General features: G+C 33.4%; 1 protein-coding gene across 1 annotated transcript; it reads left to right on the forward strand.

Moving 5' to 3' along the window:
* The first annotated feature begins 514 nt into the window (after positions 1–514).
* Positions 515–20,702, forward strand: LOC132718826 (uncharacterized). Its single transcript, XM_060702564.1, has 5 exons — positions 515–559; positions 3,647–3,718; positions 5,771–6,209; positions 6,711–6,776; positions 17,977–20,702. Exons 3-5 carry the CDS (start codon positions 5,927–5,929, stop codon positions 20,430–20,432), a joined length of 2,805 nt encoding a protein of 934 aa, XP_060558547.1. The 5' UTR covers positions 515–559; positions 3,647–3,718; positions 5,771–5,926; the 3' UTR covers positions 20,433–20,702.
* Positions 20,703–23,495: the final 2,793 nt, after the last annotated feature.

Here is a 23,495-nt window from a genome sequence, read left to right on the forward strand (position 1 = left end):
TTATGATTACGATTCTAAGAATAGCTACATGTATACATATTTGTTTAAAGCAATTTTTTTAAACTTCTACAATAACTTGTACGTTTCATCATTTACAGATATGGCTATAACACTGATGTAACAAATCAAGAAGTAAACAAAATGGCAACCGGAATTCAACTACAGACGCCTGACTAAAACCGTAAATTTTTTTGTTTCGGTTACAAATATTAGTCATTGATGGTGGCCTCCTGGTATTGAGAAATATACTGGACCAGTCCCTGGCAATCTCAAATGCATAACGTTCAGTGCGTGCTTGATCGAGAAAATGCAACAATAACACATTTGAAAAAGCCGCGGCATTATAAACCAGGTCCAATATGACGTGTTGTTTCCAGCGGGTGGTAAGTTTTCCAACTGCGGTCAGATTTGGAGCATCAACGCTTATCATTTGTCTTCTTAGAAAACCTGAAATGTTTTCGGATTAAAATAGAAAATTTGACTGAGGGCAAACACCAGCACCAACGCGATGTAACAATGGAGGCAGAACATATGGCGGTTAAAGGATTTCCGAAATAAAGTAAGCGTTTTATGAAAAAGTTAATGCGAAAGGCAATTCTAAAGTCCTGCCTTGGCAATACAAAAGAATAAAAGTAAATTTCATACAACAATGTTAATGTCTACGCATTTTAAAAGTTTGAATTTCTTCCAAAGTTTAACTTAAAAATAATTTAATCAATGATCATACATTAAACAAATAATCATAATATAAGGAAATAATTCATCACGAAAAAATACAAGGTGTTATTTCTATCATCAAATAGACTAAAATTTTAATACATGTGTACTATCATAAAAATAATTCAAGATAAAACTGCCGTCAAGAAACAATCCGAGATAATACTGCTATCAAGGAATAATCTAAGATAATGCTGTCGTCATGAAACAATCCGAGATGTTACTGCTGTCAAGAAAATAATCCAAAAGAATGCTACTGCCAAGAATCAATCAAAGATAATACTGGCGTCACAACTACCTCCATGAAACATTTCAAGTATATAAGAGTGAGAGATGATTCTTCCCTCATGAAAAAATGCTAGATAATACTGCTGTCATAAACAATCAGAGCTAATACTGCTGCCATGAAACATTCAAAGTATGAAACAATCAGAGGGCATTATTCATTTCAGGGTCGATTATCACTTTCTGGCACAACTATGGCGTGTATTAATGTCTTTCATACACTTGGTCATGAACTAATAGAAGCTATTTGTTCTAAAAAGATACTTTTCAGATTTCTTTCGTTGAAATTCCTGTCCGCATTAGTGGAACATTCGACCGATGCGCAGGAGAGTAGCATTTCTAGTGTACTGTACAGTTCAGCAACTTCTACATAGTTGTTCACTTTTGTGTGTTAAAAGTAAACTATTGTAGGATCTAGAAGCAAGTTTTATCTTCATTTATTTCGGAATGAAATTGTCGTAGATTTATTATTTCTTTAAATTTCAATAGTTATAAAACTGTGTTTGTACGAAATATGCTTAAGCACTCATAATAAAATCAAGCGATTCGTACTTAAAACCTACTTTCACTTTTACAGTTTACTGTTTTATGACGTAAAATTTGACGTCATTGTTTCAGTTTTTGCACGTGCACATGGTCAGCGGGATGATAACTAGTTCTAGGCCCCGGGCCGCAAACTCATAATATGTCACGTGACACTCATAATCAATTGAAATCTTTGGCGATTTTCTTACTATATACAGTAACAAATTGTATCAATCCGATAAAATACAACTGTCAAGAAACTCCGAGATGATACTGCCGCAAAGAAACAAGCCAAGATACAATCCGAGGTAATACTGCCGTCATTAAGCAAATATCGACCTCGATAATACTGCTGTCATAAAAAATAAAGATAATACGGCCATTATAAAGCAATCAACGATAACACTACCGCCAAGAAACAATCCGAGATAAAACTGCAGTTATACAACAAAGAGAGATAATACTGACATCATGAAACAATCAGAGAACATTCTGTCACCAAGAAACAATCCAAGATAATACCGCTGTCATAAAACAATTTGAGATAATACTGCCGTCAAGAAAAAATCCAAGATACTATTGCCGACACGAAATTATTTGAGATATAACTGCCGTCATGAAACAATCCGAGATAATACTGCGGTCATGACACAATTCGAGATAATACTGCAGTAATGAAATAATCCATGAGATATTACTGCTGTAATGAAATAATTCGAGATTTTACTGCACACATGTCATAATCCGAGATTATACTGCCGTCATGAAATAATCAGAGATATTACTGCCATCATAAAATAATCCGAGATAATACTGCAGTCGTGAAATAATCCGAGATAATACTGCAGTCATGAAGTTATCCGAGATGTAACTGCTGTCATGAAATAATCTGAGATAATTTTGCCGCGAAAATTCAATCCAAGATAATACTGCCGTCATTAAGAAAATACAGATAAAACTGCCGTCAAGAAAACAAATAGAGATAATACTGCAGCTGTGAAACAATCAGCGATAATACTGCAGTCATGAAACAAATAGAGATAATACTGCCATCTTGAAACAATCAGAGATAATACTGCCGTCAAGGAACAATCCGAGATAATGCTGCCGCCAAAAAAACAATCCGAAATAATACTGCAGTCATAAAACGATCGTCATGTGACATCAAAGCTTTTACTTCCGTAACTTCCGTGATGAGATAATCTGAGCTTTTAATACCGTGATGAAACTATCCGAGATTTACCGCCGTCATGAAACATCCTAGCTTTTAAGTCGTGATGAAATAATCCGAGCTTTTAGCGTTGTCATGAAATAATCCCAGGTTCTACTACAACCATGAAACAATCCGAGCTTTTATTGCCGTCATGAAATAATGCGAGATATTACTGCAGTTTTTAAACAATCGGAGATGTTTTGCCAGTCATGATTTTGTTTCTGGTGGTATTAACGTTTAAAACGGCAAACTTTAACATTTCGTTTTAATTCTAAATTGATTGTCATCATTCTTTAACACAATAGCCATTTTGGCAAAATCTTTAAGATAATATATTTAAGTTAAACTTGACTAGACTTGATCAATCACCTTTACCTTTAAGAAGTAACGATGGGGTTTACCTTAGTTTTGCATAAGAATGATAATTGTGTACTGATTTTCCTTTTGTTCTTTTTCCATTCAATGTTTTGCCCTTTTACATTTTACTAAGTATGGGCTTTTAAGCTTTGTTAGATTTTATACGTTATATATAACAAGTGTATTGTGATGATCTCTACATATCGTACTCCTTGGGTTTTATTCCTTGCATTTTGCAAAAACAAAACCTGTTTAACTAAATACACGCATAAACAAATTTGGCATAATTTACATTCTACCGTACTTATTACTGCGGACGTAAAAGGGGTCTTAAGTAAATCTATGTGTTCAACAAATCTGCATTTCTTTCATATTCAAAATTGTCAATACCTTCCTTCAAAGTAGGGCATGTATTGTTGTTGTTTGTTTTGTTTTGGAAGAGGGTGAGTGGGGAGAAGAATGGTGAGGGTTGCATTTCTTACCTATGATTTTGCCAATAGTAATTGAACTCTTATTTCAGAAAAAAATCATATTTAGTTTTCATTACAGATAAGCCATATATCAACAACGACTGAAATACAACATAATGATTTTACAGCTTGGTGGAATGATATTGAACAGGTAGCACATTTCGCTTTCATAGTATCATTTTTTAAATTTTTGTAATCTTTCAATCCATTTTTAAAGGAAGAAAGAGTATTATGTACGGCAATTAATGTATTCTTAAAAGTTGTAAACATTTAAAGGGTTAGATGTACGTCGAAACAAGACTTTTAAACGAGCCAATTTCACTATAGAGAAATTTGAGTATTGAAATAATTTATAGCACTTCTCGCTCTATTTAAGGGACTCAGTTGAGGTTTTTAAGACATGAGATCACAGGTCCCTCACCACTGTAGGTTCGATCCTCACTCGGGTCGAAATCTTTCATGTGAGGAAGCCATCCAGCTGGCTAACGGAAGGTCGGTGGTTCTACCCAGGTGCCCGCTCGTGCCTGAAATTATGCCCGGAGGGGCACCTGGGTCTTCCTCCACCAAAAAAGCTTGAAAAAAATCGACGAAAAATCTCGGCGGGACGCTCTAGGATGACCCGACTTGAGTATACGGTCGCCCATATGGGCTTTCCGGCGGCGACCTTAAATAAACTCATTTAAAAAAAGTTTTTAAGACATGACGAGACTGCAAATAATTTTTCGGATTATTGTTTCATTCGATGTAGGTCTCCGTTGCTTCCAGAACAACAATAATAACTGTGAAAATGACTAAATATTAAAAAAGCCACGCTTCCATAAATATAAAGGTCGCTTTTTTGAAGTTGTGCGACAGTTAAGTTATGGGTCAACCGTATTTGCAAAGGCTACCAGAATTTTGGCAGTTGTTATTCAGTACATAAATAATTATTAAAATAAAATGTGGGTCAAAAATACCATTTGGTAAACAAATCAATTTTAAGTCTATTCATGTTGTTTTTTTTAAACGCAACTTCAATGACACCGTGTACTCAACTTTTTGTTAGGTTAATAATTATGAAGAGATTATCTACCGATATGGAGTCTGCTTTCAAATGAAATCTCGTTAGACTTCAAATCTTTGGAATTCATAATTGCAAAGCCATGTTTCAATGAAAAATAGCAATCATGCAAAGGTATCCAAACCTAAATTTTCTGAAGTTACGTGATAATTAAGGCAGCAATGGCGGCGATATTTATGAAATGTAAACACACTGATAGACAGTGAGCCATTTTTTCGTCAGTCTAACATTCTCTATCTATTGAATTTCAACACGACATAAATATATCACAGATCTGGTTGACATTCGATACGGGATTGGCATCGGCGAACAAGTCTTGCAGTACTATAAAACCTGTTAACTGAAGTCTGATTAGCTATGAAAAAGCAAAATACAATTTTGAGCTTACATCTGAGGTTATTTCTTAACGTTGTCTTAATAAGTTAAAGTGCCCAATTCGAATTTCATAATTAAGACTTTACGTAATCATTGGAGTTCCTTTAATTGTAAAATACATTTTGTAAATTTTTGGAAATCTTCAAAACGATGTGAACGATTTTGACTTATCTTTGCGAAAGCTTGGTGTATTTAGAATAAGAAAAAAAAAACATTTACGCTTTACAAGTATCAGTACTTTAAGTGCATCACGATTTTCAATTGTCAAGTGCTTTAAGTTTTTACGACTTTCCGATTTCCAGTAATTCTAGTGCGTTACAATTTACAAGTATCAGTAATTCCAGTCCTTCACAGTTATCAAGTACCAGCTATATCAGTGCGTTATACTTTCGGGTGTCAAGTTATATCCGTGAATCACAATTTTCAATTACCAGTTATTACAATATGTCACAATTTTCGGTTTATAGTGTTTTACAATTTTCAGGTTTCCAGTCCATTTAGTCCCAAATTTCAGGTTTTCCAGTACAGTGGCTTACATAGAAACCGTTTATTTTCAAGAGTGACCAGTTACTTCAAGAGCCATAAGAAATATATTTAAGAGGAGCTATGTCAGGGCCGTCATGACTCTCTTGCTTAGCCAATTTGTTTTTATGTCTAATTTTTTTTATAAACAGATTATTTATGGGTCAACATCTTCGATAAACACTTATAAAGATCATCAAACACCGAAACTTAAATGATAAAGTTGTTATTAAATTCCGGTTTTAGATACTTGTTCGTCAAAGTTCTCCAGCTCTGAATATTCGGCAAACAATAGCCGAATTAAAAACTACCCCTCTTGATCTGGAAGAAGAGAGAAGGATACAGGAAGAAATAGAAAAGTGGAAGGACTATGAAGCCGATGTTGACCAACTGAAACAGGAAATGACAGACGTAAAAGAAAATGTAACTGACGTGAAGAAAGACATTGGAGATGTAAAGGGAAATGTAACAGATGTAAAAAAAGAACTTGAAGATGTGAAAGAAAATGGTACTGCGGTAAAGAAAGGCCTTGAAGTCGTTAAAGAAAATGTAACTGATATGAAGAAAGACCTTGAAGTCTTAAAAGAAAATGATACTGCGGTGAAAAGAGACCTTGAAGATATAAAGGAAAATGTAACTGACGTGAAGAAAGACCTTGATGAGATAAAAAGACGGCAAGGGGCAGGTTTGTTATTCTTTATTTTTTCACAAAAAATACATTTGAAATCCCGCCTAACTTCTATAACTCCTGGAAATCTGTGGTGCTAATGCTGCCTCTCAAGAACAAATTTTATTGAATTCTGTAAAATTTTATAATTAATGCCCATACGTAATCGATATTTAGACGCAATGGCACGTAAAAATCAATATACATATATTAAAGGAGTTAGGTCATTAAGGTCTTTTTAGCTACCAGCCTGCCACTTTGTTATTAATTAATGCATTCGGTTAATACCGGGATAAAACAATGTTCAGGGTCAAACTCGCTAATCGAGGAATTCAAATATGGTTTTAGCTCAAATTAAAGGCCTTTATCAATGTTTTTGCATTGATGATGATAAGAACAGATAGTCAAGTTTGGTCTCTGCTAACGGTCGCTCTTGTTTCAGTGCGAGGGTATTTGTCACATTTATTGATGATGACATATTATTGTTTTACTGATGTTTTTTATTGTATTTCATAACAGAGAAAAGTGATGAAACCGATTCACCAGTACAAACAGAGGAGAGAAAATATCAAAATCTCAAGAAGGGTGAGTTAATTTTGCACAACCATTATATTAAAGACATTTTCTACAGTTTTATGAAAATTTAATCCTTTCATAGAATTTTCTAAATTTTTTGTATGATGAGAAAATTTAATGGCGAATTTAAAAATAAAAAGAAAAATGTATGTTGACGTTTTGGATTTCTTGTAAAATGGCAGTTTCCTTGGTAACCGTATATCTAAAAATTGTTAAAATAGCCCAACTGTGTTATAACAAATAGAAAATGTATAAGATAGCTTAAAATACACAACAAGCACTGTTTTATGCAAAGATAACCTTATCTAATGATTCTGTATGAAACAAATGATAATCTGAACATATTTCTTTAAAAAATGAGTTTTCCATGTTCCTTAACCGAACAAAAAATGAGAAAAATAAACATGAATTCTGAGAATAATTCATGTAATTAGAGATATTGAAAAATTTCTTTCATAGGATTTTCTTTCTTTTTTTGTATGTTGCGTAAAATTTAATGACAAATTCAAAAAGAAAAAGAAAAATATATGTTGGCGTGTTGGATTTTTTTAAAAATGGCAGTTTCCATGGTAACCGTATATCTCAAAATGGTCAAAATAGCCAAACTGTGTTATAATAATGTATAAAACAGCTTATTACACACACAATAAACATAATTTTATACAAAGATTGCTTTATGTTAGGGTTCTGTATAAAACAAACGATAATTGGAACATCTTTCTTTTAAAAATGAGTTTTTCATACATTTTAACTAAAAAAATGAGAAAAATAAACATGAATTCTGTAAAAAAATAAAGCTAGCTATCAAGAAATTTCTTTCATAGAATTTTCTGCATTATTGATATATCAAGTAACATTTGATGGTGGATTCAAAAATAGAAATAAAATATATATGTTGACGTGTTAGTTTTTTGTAAATGAGCAGTTTCCATGGTTACCGCATATGCCAACTGTCAAAATTACCACGCTTTCTTAAGAAATATCAGTGTTATACTAAATGTATTGTCAAAAATACAACAAAAACATGTTGTAATAAAAATTTCTTTTTCTTTTGATGTTATATTAAGTAAATGCTACTGAATATGTTTTTAAAACATATCTAGGGCCATATTATTTTTTTCACTCGACTAACGTACCCGAACAGTAAGCAAGTATTCAGAAATTTACAAAGAAAATAATGAAATTCGGAACATTTCCTAGAAATTAATTTTGTTTTTTATTCAACACTTTTATATCATTTTAAACTTCTTTGCCCAGTTGTCTGCCAGTAATCAAGTCGCGACGCACTTTCGTCACTATACCACAAGTGGGTGGGATAACGCGCGCAGAATTATCATCAATGCTGTCGTACTTATGCTTGGAGAAATCCTTTATGTTATGTTGTCTAAACGACCTCTTATTCTTTTGAACCGATCTCCTCTTGAACATTTAGAAATATCTATTCTGTATTATTTACTCATTATGCTTATAGCCGAAATTTAAACACTTATCCGAATACTATTCAACTTGACCTTCATTTTGAAGAGTAATTATCCGTGATTATCTTTCTTGGAAGCGCATAACGATGCGCGCAGAAAACTACCGAAAACGTCTTTAAGTTAAACAATGGTCTTGAGTAACAGTCTGTCGTCAGTAAAGTTCACCTTTCTCGGAGTTTTAGAGTTGTTTACATCCTTGCAACAATATCTTTGAAATATAGTGGCCTCGAATCAAATGGCAAGGGCGGCCACTGCCGTCCAGATAATTAAAAAAGTAATTGCATTTTATAGTCTAAGTTTCATGCTTACGCACGTTCACCGACATTACAGCTATTACCCCTGGTCATCGGGCTACTGGTATCTATCTATCAATCTCCCTGGGGAGTCTTTTAACTCCGCTTAGTGCAGCCGACACTTTGGCGCAACGGAATTATACCACCCTCGCAGGTACCCATTTACACCTGGGTGAAGTGAAGCAATCGCAGGTAAATTTCTTGCTCAAGGAAATTAGCAGTGCCCCTGGTGGGGTTCGAACCCGGGACCTCTCGATCCCTAAGCGCGCGTCCTACCACTGGACTACTGCACCTATTTGCTAGATAACTATGAAGGACGTCTGTTGCCAAATTCCCTTCATGTAAAGTGTTCCTTATAAACATTACTTTTGAAAATGCGAACTTGTATGCCTACCATTTTAATTGTATCAATTCAAAGCACATAATATGCTTCTTAATCCAATTTAATTGAAAGTTCTCGTCTTTATATAACAAGTTTACATATAGTTCGTAACAATTTATCTAACATGGAAAATAACAACAAATTTACAAAATCGTATGTTCCATTGCATACAATTCTTATGCAAGTTTGCACACTTATAGATATCTATCTGTACCTGAGATATACAAATGAAATGTAAAACTCGAATACAGAAAATAAAGTTGAAGAAAACGTGTTTCGAGTTGTAGAACTACAAGAGAATGTTGAGACAGTTAGATGTTTAATATAACAAATTAAAAGTAGATTCAAAAAATTAAACGATTTTAAGCCATGCTTGACTCCCTGTCCCTCTTAGAGTATTTACGAACTTCTATTGCGGACAGGTATAATAACACAATACCTCTCCGCTAAAGTACAATTAAAGGAAAAGACGCCGCAATCTTCCTTAAATATTTTTGTTGCATTTGTAACAAAGGTTAAATCACTAGCTGCATCACTTGAAAATTGATAATTTTACCATTTATTAATTTTATTCATAATCAGAAAGCCAGCCAATATTTGTATTCGTATAATTGAAAAATGTATGAGCACAAATTTCTATGCGAGTATTTGAAAAAAAAGATGGATTTTAAATGCGCACCGAGATTTCCTTTCCGAAATTAGAAACTAGAAAGTTCATGAAGGATTCTTTCATTTGACACCAAATAGCTGGCGTCGTGTTTTTCTTACAGAAGTTCAGAGTTTTTTCCAGAAGGTGCCATGAAATGAAAATTCTAATACTTCTGCTTAATTCATTTTTTTAACTTTAAGGCCTTATATATAATTAAAGACTATTAAACTTATGAAGGACTCTTTTCTTTCAATTCAAAATTATCAAAATTGATCAAGAAATTAAAGAAAAAAATGAAGGGGACGCAGTGTTTTTCTTATCAAATTTGAGTGTGATATTCAGCGGAAAAAATTATAATTTTTTGAACAAAAATTTAAATACATCTTTTTAATTCATTTTATTTCTGAGGCATTCAAAGGAAGCTTATGGAGTAATCTTTCTTTTAATAACAAAATTATTTATATTTTTAAACGAAAAAAGTAAGGTTAGAAGGGACGCCGTGTTTTTCTTCACTTTATTAAGAAATAGGGCAGAGGCGCCGGGTTTTATACCTGTCCGTATATTTCCGAGATACCCAAAGAGGTGCGGGGCGTCATGCAGACTCAGTTTGATTGAGTCTATTCATGACAGAAAATAGAAAAGTGTTTTAAATTTTCAACACTTAATGTGCTAGGATCATTGATCCGAAAGGACCGGAAAATATAACTGAAATATGGCTGAAAACTGCGAACATACGATTGTTTAAGTGTTTGGTTATATTTAACGAATTTGTAATTATTTGTATATTCTTTATGATTGTCTGAAATAAAATAAATTGAAATGCCTCCATAAAATAATATGGAAAATAGAATATCGATGATGTGATTTATAAACGGAGGTATCGTAAAAAGACCGTTGTCAGTTCATCAAAAATGCTAACATGAAAACATCAAAAAGTCTGGGAAATAGAGTCATTTTTCCATTATTAAAATTTTTCTTTGGCAGGGGACTTACCTCTAAACAGGTAATAGGTACACAGTACCGCTTCAATATCCGAAACCATGTGATGAACCTGAGATGTGACACTTATTTAACGAAACAAAGGCCCTTATTATGACAAGCTTATTATAAATTATCTGTCCTAAAATGTACATTGAGTGTCGGTATTCTTTAACTATTTCAACAAGTTGCGTAAACATTTTATGAGAAGAAAGGCTATATAATAACCTGTAACGTTGGCAATTAACATATACAAGACACTGTAAATTTCCAACAGCCTTTATAGCAATGTTTGAAAAACCTTTCTGCGATTTGAATACAACGGTATGAAAAGCCCCTTTCTGCAAGATAGATAGAACTGTTCGAATAACATGATGTCGCAAGCTGTATAAACCTGAATGTATAGCCGCTGCCGACAGGTTCAATATTAGGGTAATTATATCCTCTGTACGCAAGTTTGGTATAACAGTTCGTATAGTAACATGTAACGATATTTTTAGCCTCTGTTGGCGAGTGGGATATAACGGTATTTATATCCTCTGTCAGCTATTCTGATATAATGATATTTATGTACGGATAGCTGACATTTCAGAGCACTCTTTCACAGTTGAATTTTGATTGAAAAATGTGGTTCCTATTTCCGTTTTGTATATTTATGAAAATACCCCTAACCGATGAAATATAGCCTCTGTCTGCAAATGAAATATAACAGTATTTATATTCTGTCAGTGAGTGGGATATAACGGTATTTAATGCCTTTGTCAGCAAGTGGGATATAACGGTATTTACTGCCTGTATCAGCCATTTGGATATAACGGTATTTATAGCCTCTGTCAGCAAGTTGGATACAACGGTATTTATAGCCTCTGTCAGCCAGTGGGGTATAACGATATTTATTGCCTCTGTCAGCCAGTAGGATGTAACGGTATTTATTGTCTCTGTCAGCAAAAAAGGGATATTACGGTATTTACTGTCTCTGCCAGCAAGTGGGATATAATGGTATATATAGCCTCTGACAGCAAGAGGGGTATAACGATATTAATTGCCTCTGTCAGCCAGTGGGATGTAACAGTATTTATCGTCTCTCTCAGCAAATGTGATATAACGATATATACGACCTCTGCCAGCAAGTTGGATATAACAGTATTAATAGCCTCTGTCAGCAAGTGGTGTATAATGATATTTATTGCCTCTGTCAGCCAGTGGGATGTAACGGTATTTATTGTCTCTGTCAGCAAGATAAATATAACGGTTTTTATAGCTTCTAGCAGTAAGTGGGATATAACGGTATTTATAGCTTCTGTCAGCAAGTTGGATATCACGGTATAAACTGCCACTGTCATCAAGTGGGATATAACGCTATTAACTGGTTTTGTCAGTAAGGGGGATATAACGGTATTTACTGCATCTGTCAGCCAGTGGGATATAATGGTATTTACTGCATCTGCCAGCAAGTGGGATAAACGGTACATTTGTTTTTATAATCTCTGTCAGCAAGTAGGATATAACGGTATTTACTATGTCCGTCAGCAAATGGGATATAACGGAATTGACTGCATGTGTCAGCAAGTGGGATATAACGGTAGTTATTGCCTCTGTCAGCAAGTGGAATAATAAAAGGTTAACGCACGTTTTTCCGTGTTATAACGTCTGCAGAGTCCCGAGGAACGGTTGGTGCCCGAGCCCGGTAGGGCGAGGGTTCCAACAGTTTCGAGATATAACTCGAAATAAACGTGCGTTGACGCTATTATAGCATAAAATTTTAAAACAAATTCATGATGAATATTATATATAAAACACAAACATTAAATCCTTGTGCTTGAACGGTATTTATCCAACTCTTCATGTTTTACGTATGCGTTTTATTTTTTCCGGGGCCAACAACTTGAGAACCGAACGAAATTTCAAATTTTAATTGATTTAACAAAGTTTTACTTTGGAGATATATTAACTTAAGAAAAACATAACATTACTCTACCCAAGACAAAACAGGCGCCTCAGAAACTCCTAGAATGATTACAGATTGGCGGTAGGAAAAAGATCAGTGACATCAGATTCAATTTCAGAATCGTTTTTTTTAAGCACGCAAGTTTAAAAAAAAATCAGGCATAAAATATTATTCTCTCAAAGAAACATACAGGACATTTATCAATATAAACGTCAATAAAACAACGTTTTCTTAAATTCATTTTGTGCTTTCCATTTTTGTAAGTTAATCGGGGGATTAAACTGAATGACAGATTCTATTTGTTTACATTGACAACTGTCCGTTACTAAGAAAGGGCGACAACCAAGATAAGCGGCGATGTCTATACGCCGTATTGCCGGCATAATTACTTGAATATTACTCGCCGTTATGCGACTGAGGCCCTCGAATTAATAATTCCAATATATCAAGAGCGCATGACTCTGGCAAACAGGCCAAATAGTCATTTTTTGTTTGTGTACTGGGCCCTCTATGTATTGCGCATAGGTAAAACCGGGCTATAACAAGAGCGCGTGACTATGCTAACGCATGGTTTTGGCCCCGTTATAACATGGGCAAAAAAGGGAAAAATAGCCGATTTTATGCTATAATGGTAATTATAGCCTCTGTCAGCAATTGGAATATAACGGTATTTATAGCCTCTGTCAACAAGTGGGATATTATAGTATTTATAGCCTCTGTCAGCAAGTGGAATTTAACGATATTTACTGCCTTTGTCAGACAGGGGGATATTACGGTATTTAATGCCTCTGCCAGCAAGTTGGGTATAACGGTATTTACTGTATCTGTTAGTAAGTGGGATATAACAGTATTTATAGTTTCTGTCAGCAAATGGGATATAACGTTGTTTACTGCCTCTGTCAGCAAGTGGGATATTACTGTATTGACTGCCTCTGTCAGCAAGGGGGCTATAACGGTATTAACTGCCTCTGTTAGCAAGTGGGATATAAAGGTATTTATAGCCTCTGTCAGCCAGTGGGATATAACGGTATTACATATACCTGTCTCTGTCAGCAAGTGGGATATAACAGTATTTATAGCTTCTGACAGCAAGTCGGATATAACAGTTTTTATAACCTCTGTCAGCAAGTAGGATATAACGGTATTTACTATCTCTGTCAGCAAGTGGGATATAACGGTATTGACTGCATGTGTAGCAAGTGGGATATAACGGTATTTATTGCCTCTGTCAGCAAGTAGGATATAACGGTATTTACTGCCTCTGTCAGCAAGTGGGATATTACCGTGGTTAAAGCCTCTGTCAGCTAGTGGGATATAACAATACTTATAGCCTCTGTCAGTCTGTTGGATATCACGATATTTATGTACGTATAGCTGACATGTAAGAGCACTCTAATTCAGATGAATTTTGAATGAAAAATGTGGTTGGTTCCTTTTTCAGTTTTGTATATTTATGAAAATACCCAAAACCGATGAAATATAAACTACATTTTAATACATAGTAAAAATTTAATGTAACAAATGATATTGAATAGCTCAATTTTTAATTTTGCATTTTCTTTTAAGGTGGCTTTAGTAAAAGGGCGGGTGAATCAAAATTACATAGTTATTAATCACAGATACATCTGTAATCTGAAACGGGATTTTATGAAAGACAGTTCTTATTACTTTAACTCATGTGCAAGAAAGGACTACTATTCATGAAAGTAAATACTGCATATCAAAAATAAATCTCTGATTTCAATGCAGCAAAAGACGAGTAACTTGGTCCAGTTAACAATCCACGGTATAATTAAAACCAATATTTGTAATAGACTAAGAAATAAAAAAATATAACTTTAACTTATACATAATTATACAACTTGCAAGCAATTAGGTTCGAAACAAACGTTTCTTATCAAGTACTATACATATATATTTTTTAAAGAGGAGAACAGAAATTTTATAACTTGGTTTACTACAAAAAATTCATAACTAAAAAGGTCTACTTTCTTAATAAGACGTTTGCTTCATTTCAAATCTACAGTCTTCACGTTTAAACCACATGTACATTTTTACTTTTTAACTTAAAACTTGACTAACAATGTCTCTCAGGTGAGCAACTTTATATCAAGATGGCCTTTTTGTTTTTCTCAGTACAAATATACTTAGACAAACATTATTAAATTCAAATGGATAAAATCTGTTCTCTAGTGTTATACAATTTAAATGATTACATTTGGCGAAAAATACTTCATGTGGTGGATATGTCTAGTTTACCCTGTCGTTTATCTCGGTACAATTATGCACAATAAAACACATAACAAAATACATGGATATTTAGTAATTAAGCACACACTTCGAATCCCTGTAACATTGTGATACAATTATTGAAATACGTGATTGTACTGTAAATTGTTACTCTATTCAGATTATTGGCGACGCCGGTATCTTATGGAAGCTTTTTATTTTGGCCTATGGAAGGAGCTGTTATTATTAGCAGTTAATTTCATGTTGTGTTAATTAGATTTATTTTGATTCGTAAAAATCAAGTAAACAAATATGTTGTTATATTTGTATTTAATTACTTTATATAAAAAGCATGTGCATTGTGATATTATTTTCACGAAATTGCAGGCTTAGTTTAACAGATTGGCCCTTAGTTTTATTGACAATACTAAAACCCGGATTTCGAATATCGTTGTGGTCTATATTGATGCCGTATCCATTCGTTCATTCATTTATATATTTTCAAAATTTTCCTACAAGAAGAAAGTTCACCTGCAAATGAGTATAAGGATAGGTAATGGACTGTTGTAAACGATTATGCTATTGATTTTATCCATTTTACGTTTATCTGTTGCACATAATGGTTGTTTTTACAAAGTGTACCAGGATCCGGATGATGACAGCTTTCTGATTTTCTGCAATCATTGCTGTCACATGGCCATCTATTTTTTTATGAATACTTTACCGGTAATTTGCATGGCATAATAAAACTTTGCCTGCAACATTTCTTAATTATTTGATGTTTAGGGTGTTCATTTGGGTTTCAGGTTTTTTTTTATTGTAAGGGGAAGTAACTCATGTTTACTAAATTATTTGTTCTTTTCTGTCTATCTAAGGTATTACTTACTATTTTTGTTTTATAAAATTTACCAGTTGTAAGGTCATCAAAAGCATAGATGCCCTGATGAGTGAATATTGATATATATTTTTTTACTGGCGTTATATACCCTGGACCAGATTTTTCTAGTTTGTTCAGCTAGTACATACCTAGGTATTCTGCTAGAGGAATCTTCCAATCAATATGTGAAATTATTATTTTCTATGTGTTTGTATATAAATTGTTAATAGAATATTTAAGCTATACATATAGGTGCTCATTTTAAACACTTGATATACTCGTATATATGCAGTTAGACTTATGGAAGGTTAAAAGAAAGACAGTATTTGTTACTGTAAGAGATATGCATTTAATGTTTAGACACTCCCACAACTTAATCTTTATTATATGATATAGACTATTTGAGATTTTTTTTTACTTTTATACTATACAATATCATGTACATTATAGTTTTCTTTCTATAAGATTATGAATTCCATCCAAACACCAATGTTAATAGGATGTTATATTTATTTTTAATGTGCATACAAGTGTATAATAGTATATGGATATAATGTGTATTTCTGTATTTAAAGATTTACAGTTATGATGGATGAGACTTGCATTTAAATTTATATATGATAATACATGTATTGATCAGTCTACAGGTTATAGATGTTTATACCCAGTGTTAGCTGGCTAATAATAGTATCTATAACATAGTTTATATATTATAGTTTTCTACTAGATTTGAATTCCATCCATTAGTACCAATGTTAATGTTAATGTTAGGATTTCATATTTATTTAATAGAAACTTGGAATTATTATTGCTATGTGCATACATAGCTCAATCGCTACAGCCGCGGTACATTATTCTGTGGGTCACAGGTTTGAGTTCTGGTCAAGCTGAAAGTAATTCTCATCCTGTGACTGCAAATAACCATGAGTTTAATTCACTATGCTCTGTAAACATCAGAAATTCAAGAACATGAATCAATATAGTGGGGAAATAGGTTTAGGTTTAGGACTGTTTAATTTTAAAAGACAAAATGTGTAGCCGGCCGGATAGCTCAGTTGGTCTTCTGAAAGTCTTGGGTTCGAGTCATGGTCAGGCAGTTTTAGTCAGGGTTTAGAAGTGGTTTTTTCAACTGACACATGTTTGATTCATTTAATAGATTGCATTTAATTTGAAATGGACAAAGGCAGTTTTGCATGATACTTTTAGATCTACAAAAAGCATTTGATACAGTTGATACATTATCATCTTCAGTAATCGCCTCACTCTTCATAGAGCATAATCGCGATGAAACTAAAACTATGTACATGCGCAGCAATTGGTTTCCTCTTTACAGTTAAAAATTGTCTATTTACATCTTTTTAAAATCTTGTAAAAACTGGCAATGTGTCTAGTTGGAGGTTGAGTGTTTTGTCAGCGCCGACTTGAATCCCGCCAAGGTTGGTTTCTCAACAACTTGTATGGGTAGGCGATTCCAGAGGATGATGGTGGCCGGAAAGAAGCTACACACTATACTTTTACTTCTTCTTCATGGAACTTCAAGCATCTGCCATATGTAATGACATTCTTACATGGTTCAAGTCTTATCTCTGATAGTAGCTGGTTAATGTGGCTGGTACTCCTACTACTGCTCTGAGTACCTTTGGTGTCCCCCTGATGTTCATTTTGGGTCCTCTTTTATGTCTAAAATATGTAAATGACATGTCTGCAACCCTAAGCAATAAGCTTTTATTATATGCACATGCACAAATATCAGACCTGGGAAGAAAAAATATGACCAGATTTATAAAAAAAAACCTGTGATCATCTTAAAAGTGTCACAAAAAGAATGTAAATAATGACCCCTTTAAAAATATAGTTTAAGTAAATAGTATATTTTTAAATGGGGTTATTATTTACACTTTTTTTTTTTTTTGGTTTTAAGATGAAAACAGTTTTTTTATCAATCTGGTCATATTGTTCTTCCCTGGCCCGATACTCGTGCCTGTGATTATATGATGATGACTCAGGTATCCTTGTATCTGGTAAAGTAAATCTTAAGATTGGTTTATTGACCATAAATTGTCGTTGCATCGTGGCAAGACAGAGTCTACTCTTTTTGGTTTAAGTTTCAACTTAAACGGGGCCTAGCCTCCAGGTCACATGACATGGTACTGCTATAAAATACACATCTTTTGTTAAGTATTTAGGTGCAAACCTGGATCAAATTCTTTTGGCGTCGCGCTTTGATGCTTTGCATCAATGCTTTTCTTGTTATAACATAAATTATTTTTAAAAAATAATAGACAATTAAAGTATAGAAATATAATTAAAACTATAATCAGTTTATTATTAGAATACATTACTGAGTTATTAACGGTTTACATTTCATTTTTCAGAGCTAAAAGATGGTTTGATTGAATTCTACAAAACGAGACACAGTAAAGTTTTCTTGTCGCCCCTTTTCGTAGAAAATGACACGCCTTTGGCTTTTTTCTACATAAGACCTGAATTGAACTTAATAATCTCAGCACCGAAGAGAAATGATGAAAAAACAAAAGTCAATGATAAAAGACAAGTCAATGAAAAAAGACAAGTCATTTCCTTATTGAAGATGTTTAAAACTGGAAATCAAGCTAACCGAGAAATACATGTAATTGCTGATGCTGGTCTCGGAAAAACTGCATTTTCAAACTATTTGGCGATCACCTGGTGTCAAGCTCATTTTCCAGATGAAAACATGACTCAATCTTTTCAAAAGGATGATATAGACTGTATGCAGGAATTCGATTTCTTATTTCTGGTTTTACTGCGAGATTCGAACGATTTATGTTCTATAGATGATCTCATATTTAAAAAGATTGTTTCAAATTTGGGTTTACAAGAAAAGCCTTCCGAAGATTTTGTCCTTAAAATTTTGAAAAATGAGAAATGCCTCGTTATACTTGATGGACTAGATGAATGGACCCACCCCGAAAAGAAATGTCACAGATCGCCGCGATCAATTCCCCATAGGAATGACCGAGAGAAGTGTACAATACTGACCACTACGCGACCATGGAAATTAGGAGTTTTGAATTTGAATTCATGTCAAATAGGAATTAAGGTAGAACTAACAAAACTGAGTTACGACTCAGCAGTTACACTTACAAACAGGATATTACAAAAATTGAAATTTTACGCAAATGAGAATGCATTACAACGTGATGTCACAGCGTTCATATCAGGAATCAAAAGCAGACAAAATGATGAACTTACATCTGTGCCTCTACTTTTGATATATACAATTTGTTTATGGTGTGACGGTGTTGAAATAGTAAATTCAAAATGTGAACTCTATATAAATATAGTAGAACTGCTCTTATCAAGAACGATTGAGAAGCATGGAGATCTTCAACAAGCGTGCGACGTTTCTGATAGTTACACCCAAGAATCCTTTGCTGAATATGAAAACTGTACAAAATACTACCCACTCCTTATGTGTTTAGGAAAATTAGCTTATTATACGTTATTCAATGACACAAGAGAAAACAGGCTGGTATTTGATTGTTCAGTTGCTAAAAAATATCTCTCAAAAGACGAGATGAAATTTGCCCTTCACTCAGGAATGTTGTCAGAAAGTACAACAAAAACACTAACAAAAAAGTATAGTAAAGTATCATTTTCCCACAAAACAGTTCAAGAATTCTTTGCTACAATATTCATAAGTTCTGAAAATGAGGCTGAGAAAATTGTTCTAGAAAAATGTAAAAATGTTCAAGACATCCTAGACATGTCGAAAGTTTATGAATTTTTAAGTGAAATGAATGTTGACAACATGTGTGCAATATCAAACGATTTGATGTCTGTGATAAATGAAGACAAGAAAACACGCGACTATAGAACTGGGGCAGTTTGCAAGGACACGTACAGTAAACCATTGTATAAAATACAGAAATTGTTCATGTCGTGTTTACAAGAAATGCCTGAAAGTGATAATATTCAATTATGCTTACAAGATTTCTTCATTAAGGAAAACACCGTGCACAGTGAGCAGTTACAACGTTTGTTAAAACACAATAACACCAACATAAAATCACTTTATATAGACATCAGATTGGCTTCCAGCAGTTTACGTGAAGTTATAGATTTATTCTCTCTCACAGAACTCAGTCATATACAGAAACTTTACTATGAGGGTAACTGGGAGCAGGAGGCTGAGATAAATAGGATATTGTTTCCCAGTTTACAGAACGTATATTTGTGTAATGGAAAATGGACAAATGATGAAGAAAACATGGTACGGTGTGGAAACATGGCACGATGTCAAAACTTACAATATTTATATATTGTAGGCTTCAAGTTATCTCATAAAATACTGGAAACATTTTTCAGTTTTACCTCCGGTCAAAAATCAATGAAAGAGTTAACATTGAAGTGGTTACACTGTAAAGAACATGGCCGCAATGGTTGTAAGAGATGGAACTTAGACTTGTCTCAAAATTCAAGTCTTTCAAAGTTAGACATGCGGGATTTACCTTGGAAGATACAATTAAATATATCAACACCGTCATTAGTTAATGTTAGGTTGTGGGTCATCAATCTAGATGAAAGTTCATTGCTACTGTCACGTGACATGTTGCATATTGAACGTGTGGAGTTGAAGTGTATAGAAATGTCTGCAGGAAGTTTACAGAACTTTATTACCATGTTGGAAAATCTGCCGCAGTCAGTCTCAGTAAAGATGGCCGACATTTCGCCGGAAACTGAATATGAACGTGTCAGAGAAAATATTCGGAGTTCACAAACTTTTCATGTGATTCATGAATACCAGTTTGAGTTCAAAACAAAGGGAAACCAAGTAAAAAACGAATAAAGGAAAGATAACTTATTAAACAGGAGAAATAACTTCAAGACATTCAAAAAATACAGTTTAAAAATGTGCACTTAAAAACAAAATTGTTATTTCATCAACGTTATACATGTACTGTATAGTTTGGTCATTTAATTTTAAATATTTATTTCTGTTTAAAGTTTAAATGATAGTGTTAATAAATAATTCATAAAATCAATTTAATAGGAAAATAATTCAAGTAAGTTTTTTTATCTGAACTAAATGGATAACTTGGAATTAGGATTTGGAAATATTTTAAAGGTTAGAGATTTTTTATTAAATTATTTTAATATTATTTTTTAATGCATAATTTTTTAAGTATTTCAATAGATAATTCTTAATGAATCACATTTTAAGATTTTTTTTAATTAAATAAAAATAAACTTTATATAATGATAAAACATTTTATTTTTTAATACTTTTCCATAATTGTTATGTTTTTAAGTATATTTTAAAGTTAACATAAAACTTTTAATGACAATTGTTTAATAAATACCACCTTAAATGTTTTCATAATCCACTGATATATGGCTTTGAAACGCCGCACACTTGTTCACAATGATGCCCACATACCCGTAGACAGACGGAGGTAACTCTATCAAGCATTTTGGCAGAATTTTGTCCCCTTTTCGACTAAGAGTTACATTTAAATTTCATACCACCTGAAATATTGTCACATTTTACATCTCAATATGGCTTTGAATCTTTGCACATTTATTAACCATCATGGCCAAAACCAGTAGACAAGAGGAGGTAACTTTATCAGGTATTTTGATTAAATTATGCCCATTTTTCGTCTGAGTTTTTATGTTAAGTCGCTACCATCAAAAATAATTTCAAAGTTTATCGACATATGGCTTTGAAAATTTGCACACTTGTCCATATCCCGACCTTAACCTGTAGAATGACAGGAGAATGGACACTTGTTCACCACTATGAACCGTATCCTGAAGACAGGAAGAAGTAACTATATCAAGCAATTTGGCAGAATTATGCTCCTTTTCCGAATTAGAATTTACGTAAAAATGTCCATACAATCTCAAATATTTCCAAAGTCCATACACCTATGGCTTTTTTTACTTTTTACACTTGTTCACCAACATGCCGCAACCTGTAGTCAGGAGGAGGTAACTTTATCAAAAATTTCGACAGATTTATGCCCCCCTTTTTACTTAGAATTTACGCTTATGTTTTCATACCACCTCAAATATCTTCAAAGTCCATTGACATATGGGGCTGAAAATTAGCAGACTTATTCACCTTCACACCCCGATTTGTTGACAGGAAGAGAAACTTTTCAAGCAATTTGACAGAATTGTGCTCCTGTTTTACTTATAATGTACGTTAAAGTTTGCGTATCAGCTCAAATATTTTCAAAGTCCATTCACATATTAAATGGCTTTGAAACTTTGCACACTTGTTCACCATCATGCCCTAACTTGTAGACAGGAGGAGATAACTCTACCAAGAATTTTTACCAAAAAAAAATGCCCCTTTTCATTATAGTTTTCGTACCGCCTCAAATATTTTCAAAGTCCAATGCCATATGACTTTGAAACAAGTTGAAACTTCATTTACTTCTTTGAGATCATAATAGGACTCACGTAGACAAGAGTTTTTATTCATGACGTTACAATTCTACATATCAGTATTTGCCTCCTGTAATAACTTATCTTTCATGGGATTCAGTATACCACACGTATACTTGTAAGTAAAATGTTGAACTACATATAAATTGTACAATTTCAGTTAAAAATTTCAATTATACAATATGTGTTATTCCTCTTTACAGTAGCCTTGGAATATAATTTCCTATTCTTGGTTGTGCAGAATCTCCCGTGGCATTTTACATGGAGCATTGTGTGATGATATATCAATTTGTAGAGATGTATTTGAAAAACTTCCTCTTGTCTTGGTTAGCCTTTTAATAGTTTTATTTATGATGCAGAGCTTAATAAACTGTAGATGTAAATTAACATAGTTATGCCCCCTTAGATGATGTTGGGAATATATTGTACTAAGTGACTTATTGTTTCATGCTTGTCTCGGTAGGTTCTTTTGTCAGTCTGTTGTAGTCAAACTGTTTCCAATCAGTAACTAAAGTAAGTTCAAACTTGCTATGGAGATTAGTTATGTCCTATTGATGACCCTAACTGTTTTTGGGTCAAAGTTCAAGGTCACATTGAAAGTCAAAATCTTTTACGACCAATAACTTGACATCCAATGGATGCATGGCCCTCAATCTGCTTGGCTGCAATTTGGATTTAGTCAGTAGATGATTCCTATTGATTCTGGGGTCAATGATCAAAGGTCAATTTCATTTCAAAACAGTTTCCAAACAATTACTTATCTACAACTAATAGGCCCTTGGCTATAAAACTTCCCAGGTGCATTGATCTGAGCTAGAAGATGAATCCTATTGATTTTTAGATCAAATGAACAAAGGTCATTGTCACACTGACCTTGTATGTCATAACAGTTTCAAACCAATAATATGGCAACCAATGAGCTCTCAGCTCTCAAACTCTACAGTTGATTGGTCTTGCCAAGGATATTACCAATATTGATTTTGAGGTTGCTGGGTCAAAGATCAATGACTCTCATTGCTCTCAAATTTCACAGGTGTTCCTCACTTAAACATAACTTCAATAATGCTTGTCTTCAAAGAAGGGAGAACATATGTATTACTTAATACATGTCAGTATGGGGTCACTAGGTCAAAGGTCAATGTGAAGATCACTGGCAACATAAATAATTGAATGCGGGTAGAGAATAATTATTAAATGCGTTACAAACATATCTTGTAAAAAAGAATCTTTGAGATAATATCAGTAAAAATATGCAAAAACAAATTGCATCATTCCTGAAGGGATTAGATAGTCCTCGTTGAAGAGGTGTAACTAATTTAGTCAAACGCATATCGACAATTCTGTCAATATCGTAATGATACTAAATATCAATGACAAATTGATACGTCTAGTAAAATGTACCTATATTTCACCTTAATACCTTTTCACATGACACATGATTTCCTTATGAAGTATT

The sequence above is a fragment of the Ruditapes philippinarum genome, unplaced genomic scaffold, assembly GCF_026571515.1.
Source record: "Ruditapes philippinarum isolate M1 unplaced genomic scaffold, ASM2657151v2 ctg1418_1_1_1_1, whole genome shotgun sequence".
In the NCBI taxonomy this organism is placed as follows: Eukaryota; Metazoa; Mollusca; class Bivalvia; order Venerida; family Veneridae; genus Ruditapes; species Ruditapes philippinarum.

Excerpts from the sequence above, each read along its gene's own strand:
- LOC132718826 (XM_060702564.1), top strand. The coding sequence starts at position 5,927 with ATGACAGACGTAAAAGAAAATGTAACTGACGTGAAGAAAGACATTGGA. Across the intron at positions 6,210-6,710 it reads AAAAAGACGGCAAGGGGCAG|AGAAAAGTGATGAAACCGAT; the intron begins GTTTGTTATTCT and ends ATTTCATAACAG. Across the intron at positions 6,777-17,976 it reads ATATCAAAATCTCAAGAAGG|AGCTAAAAGATGGTTTGATT; the intron begins GTGAGTTAATTT and ends TTCATTTTTCAG.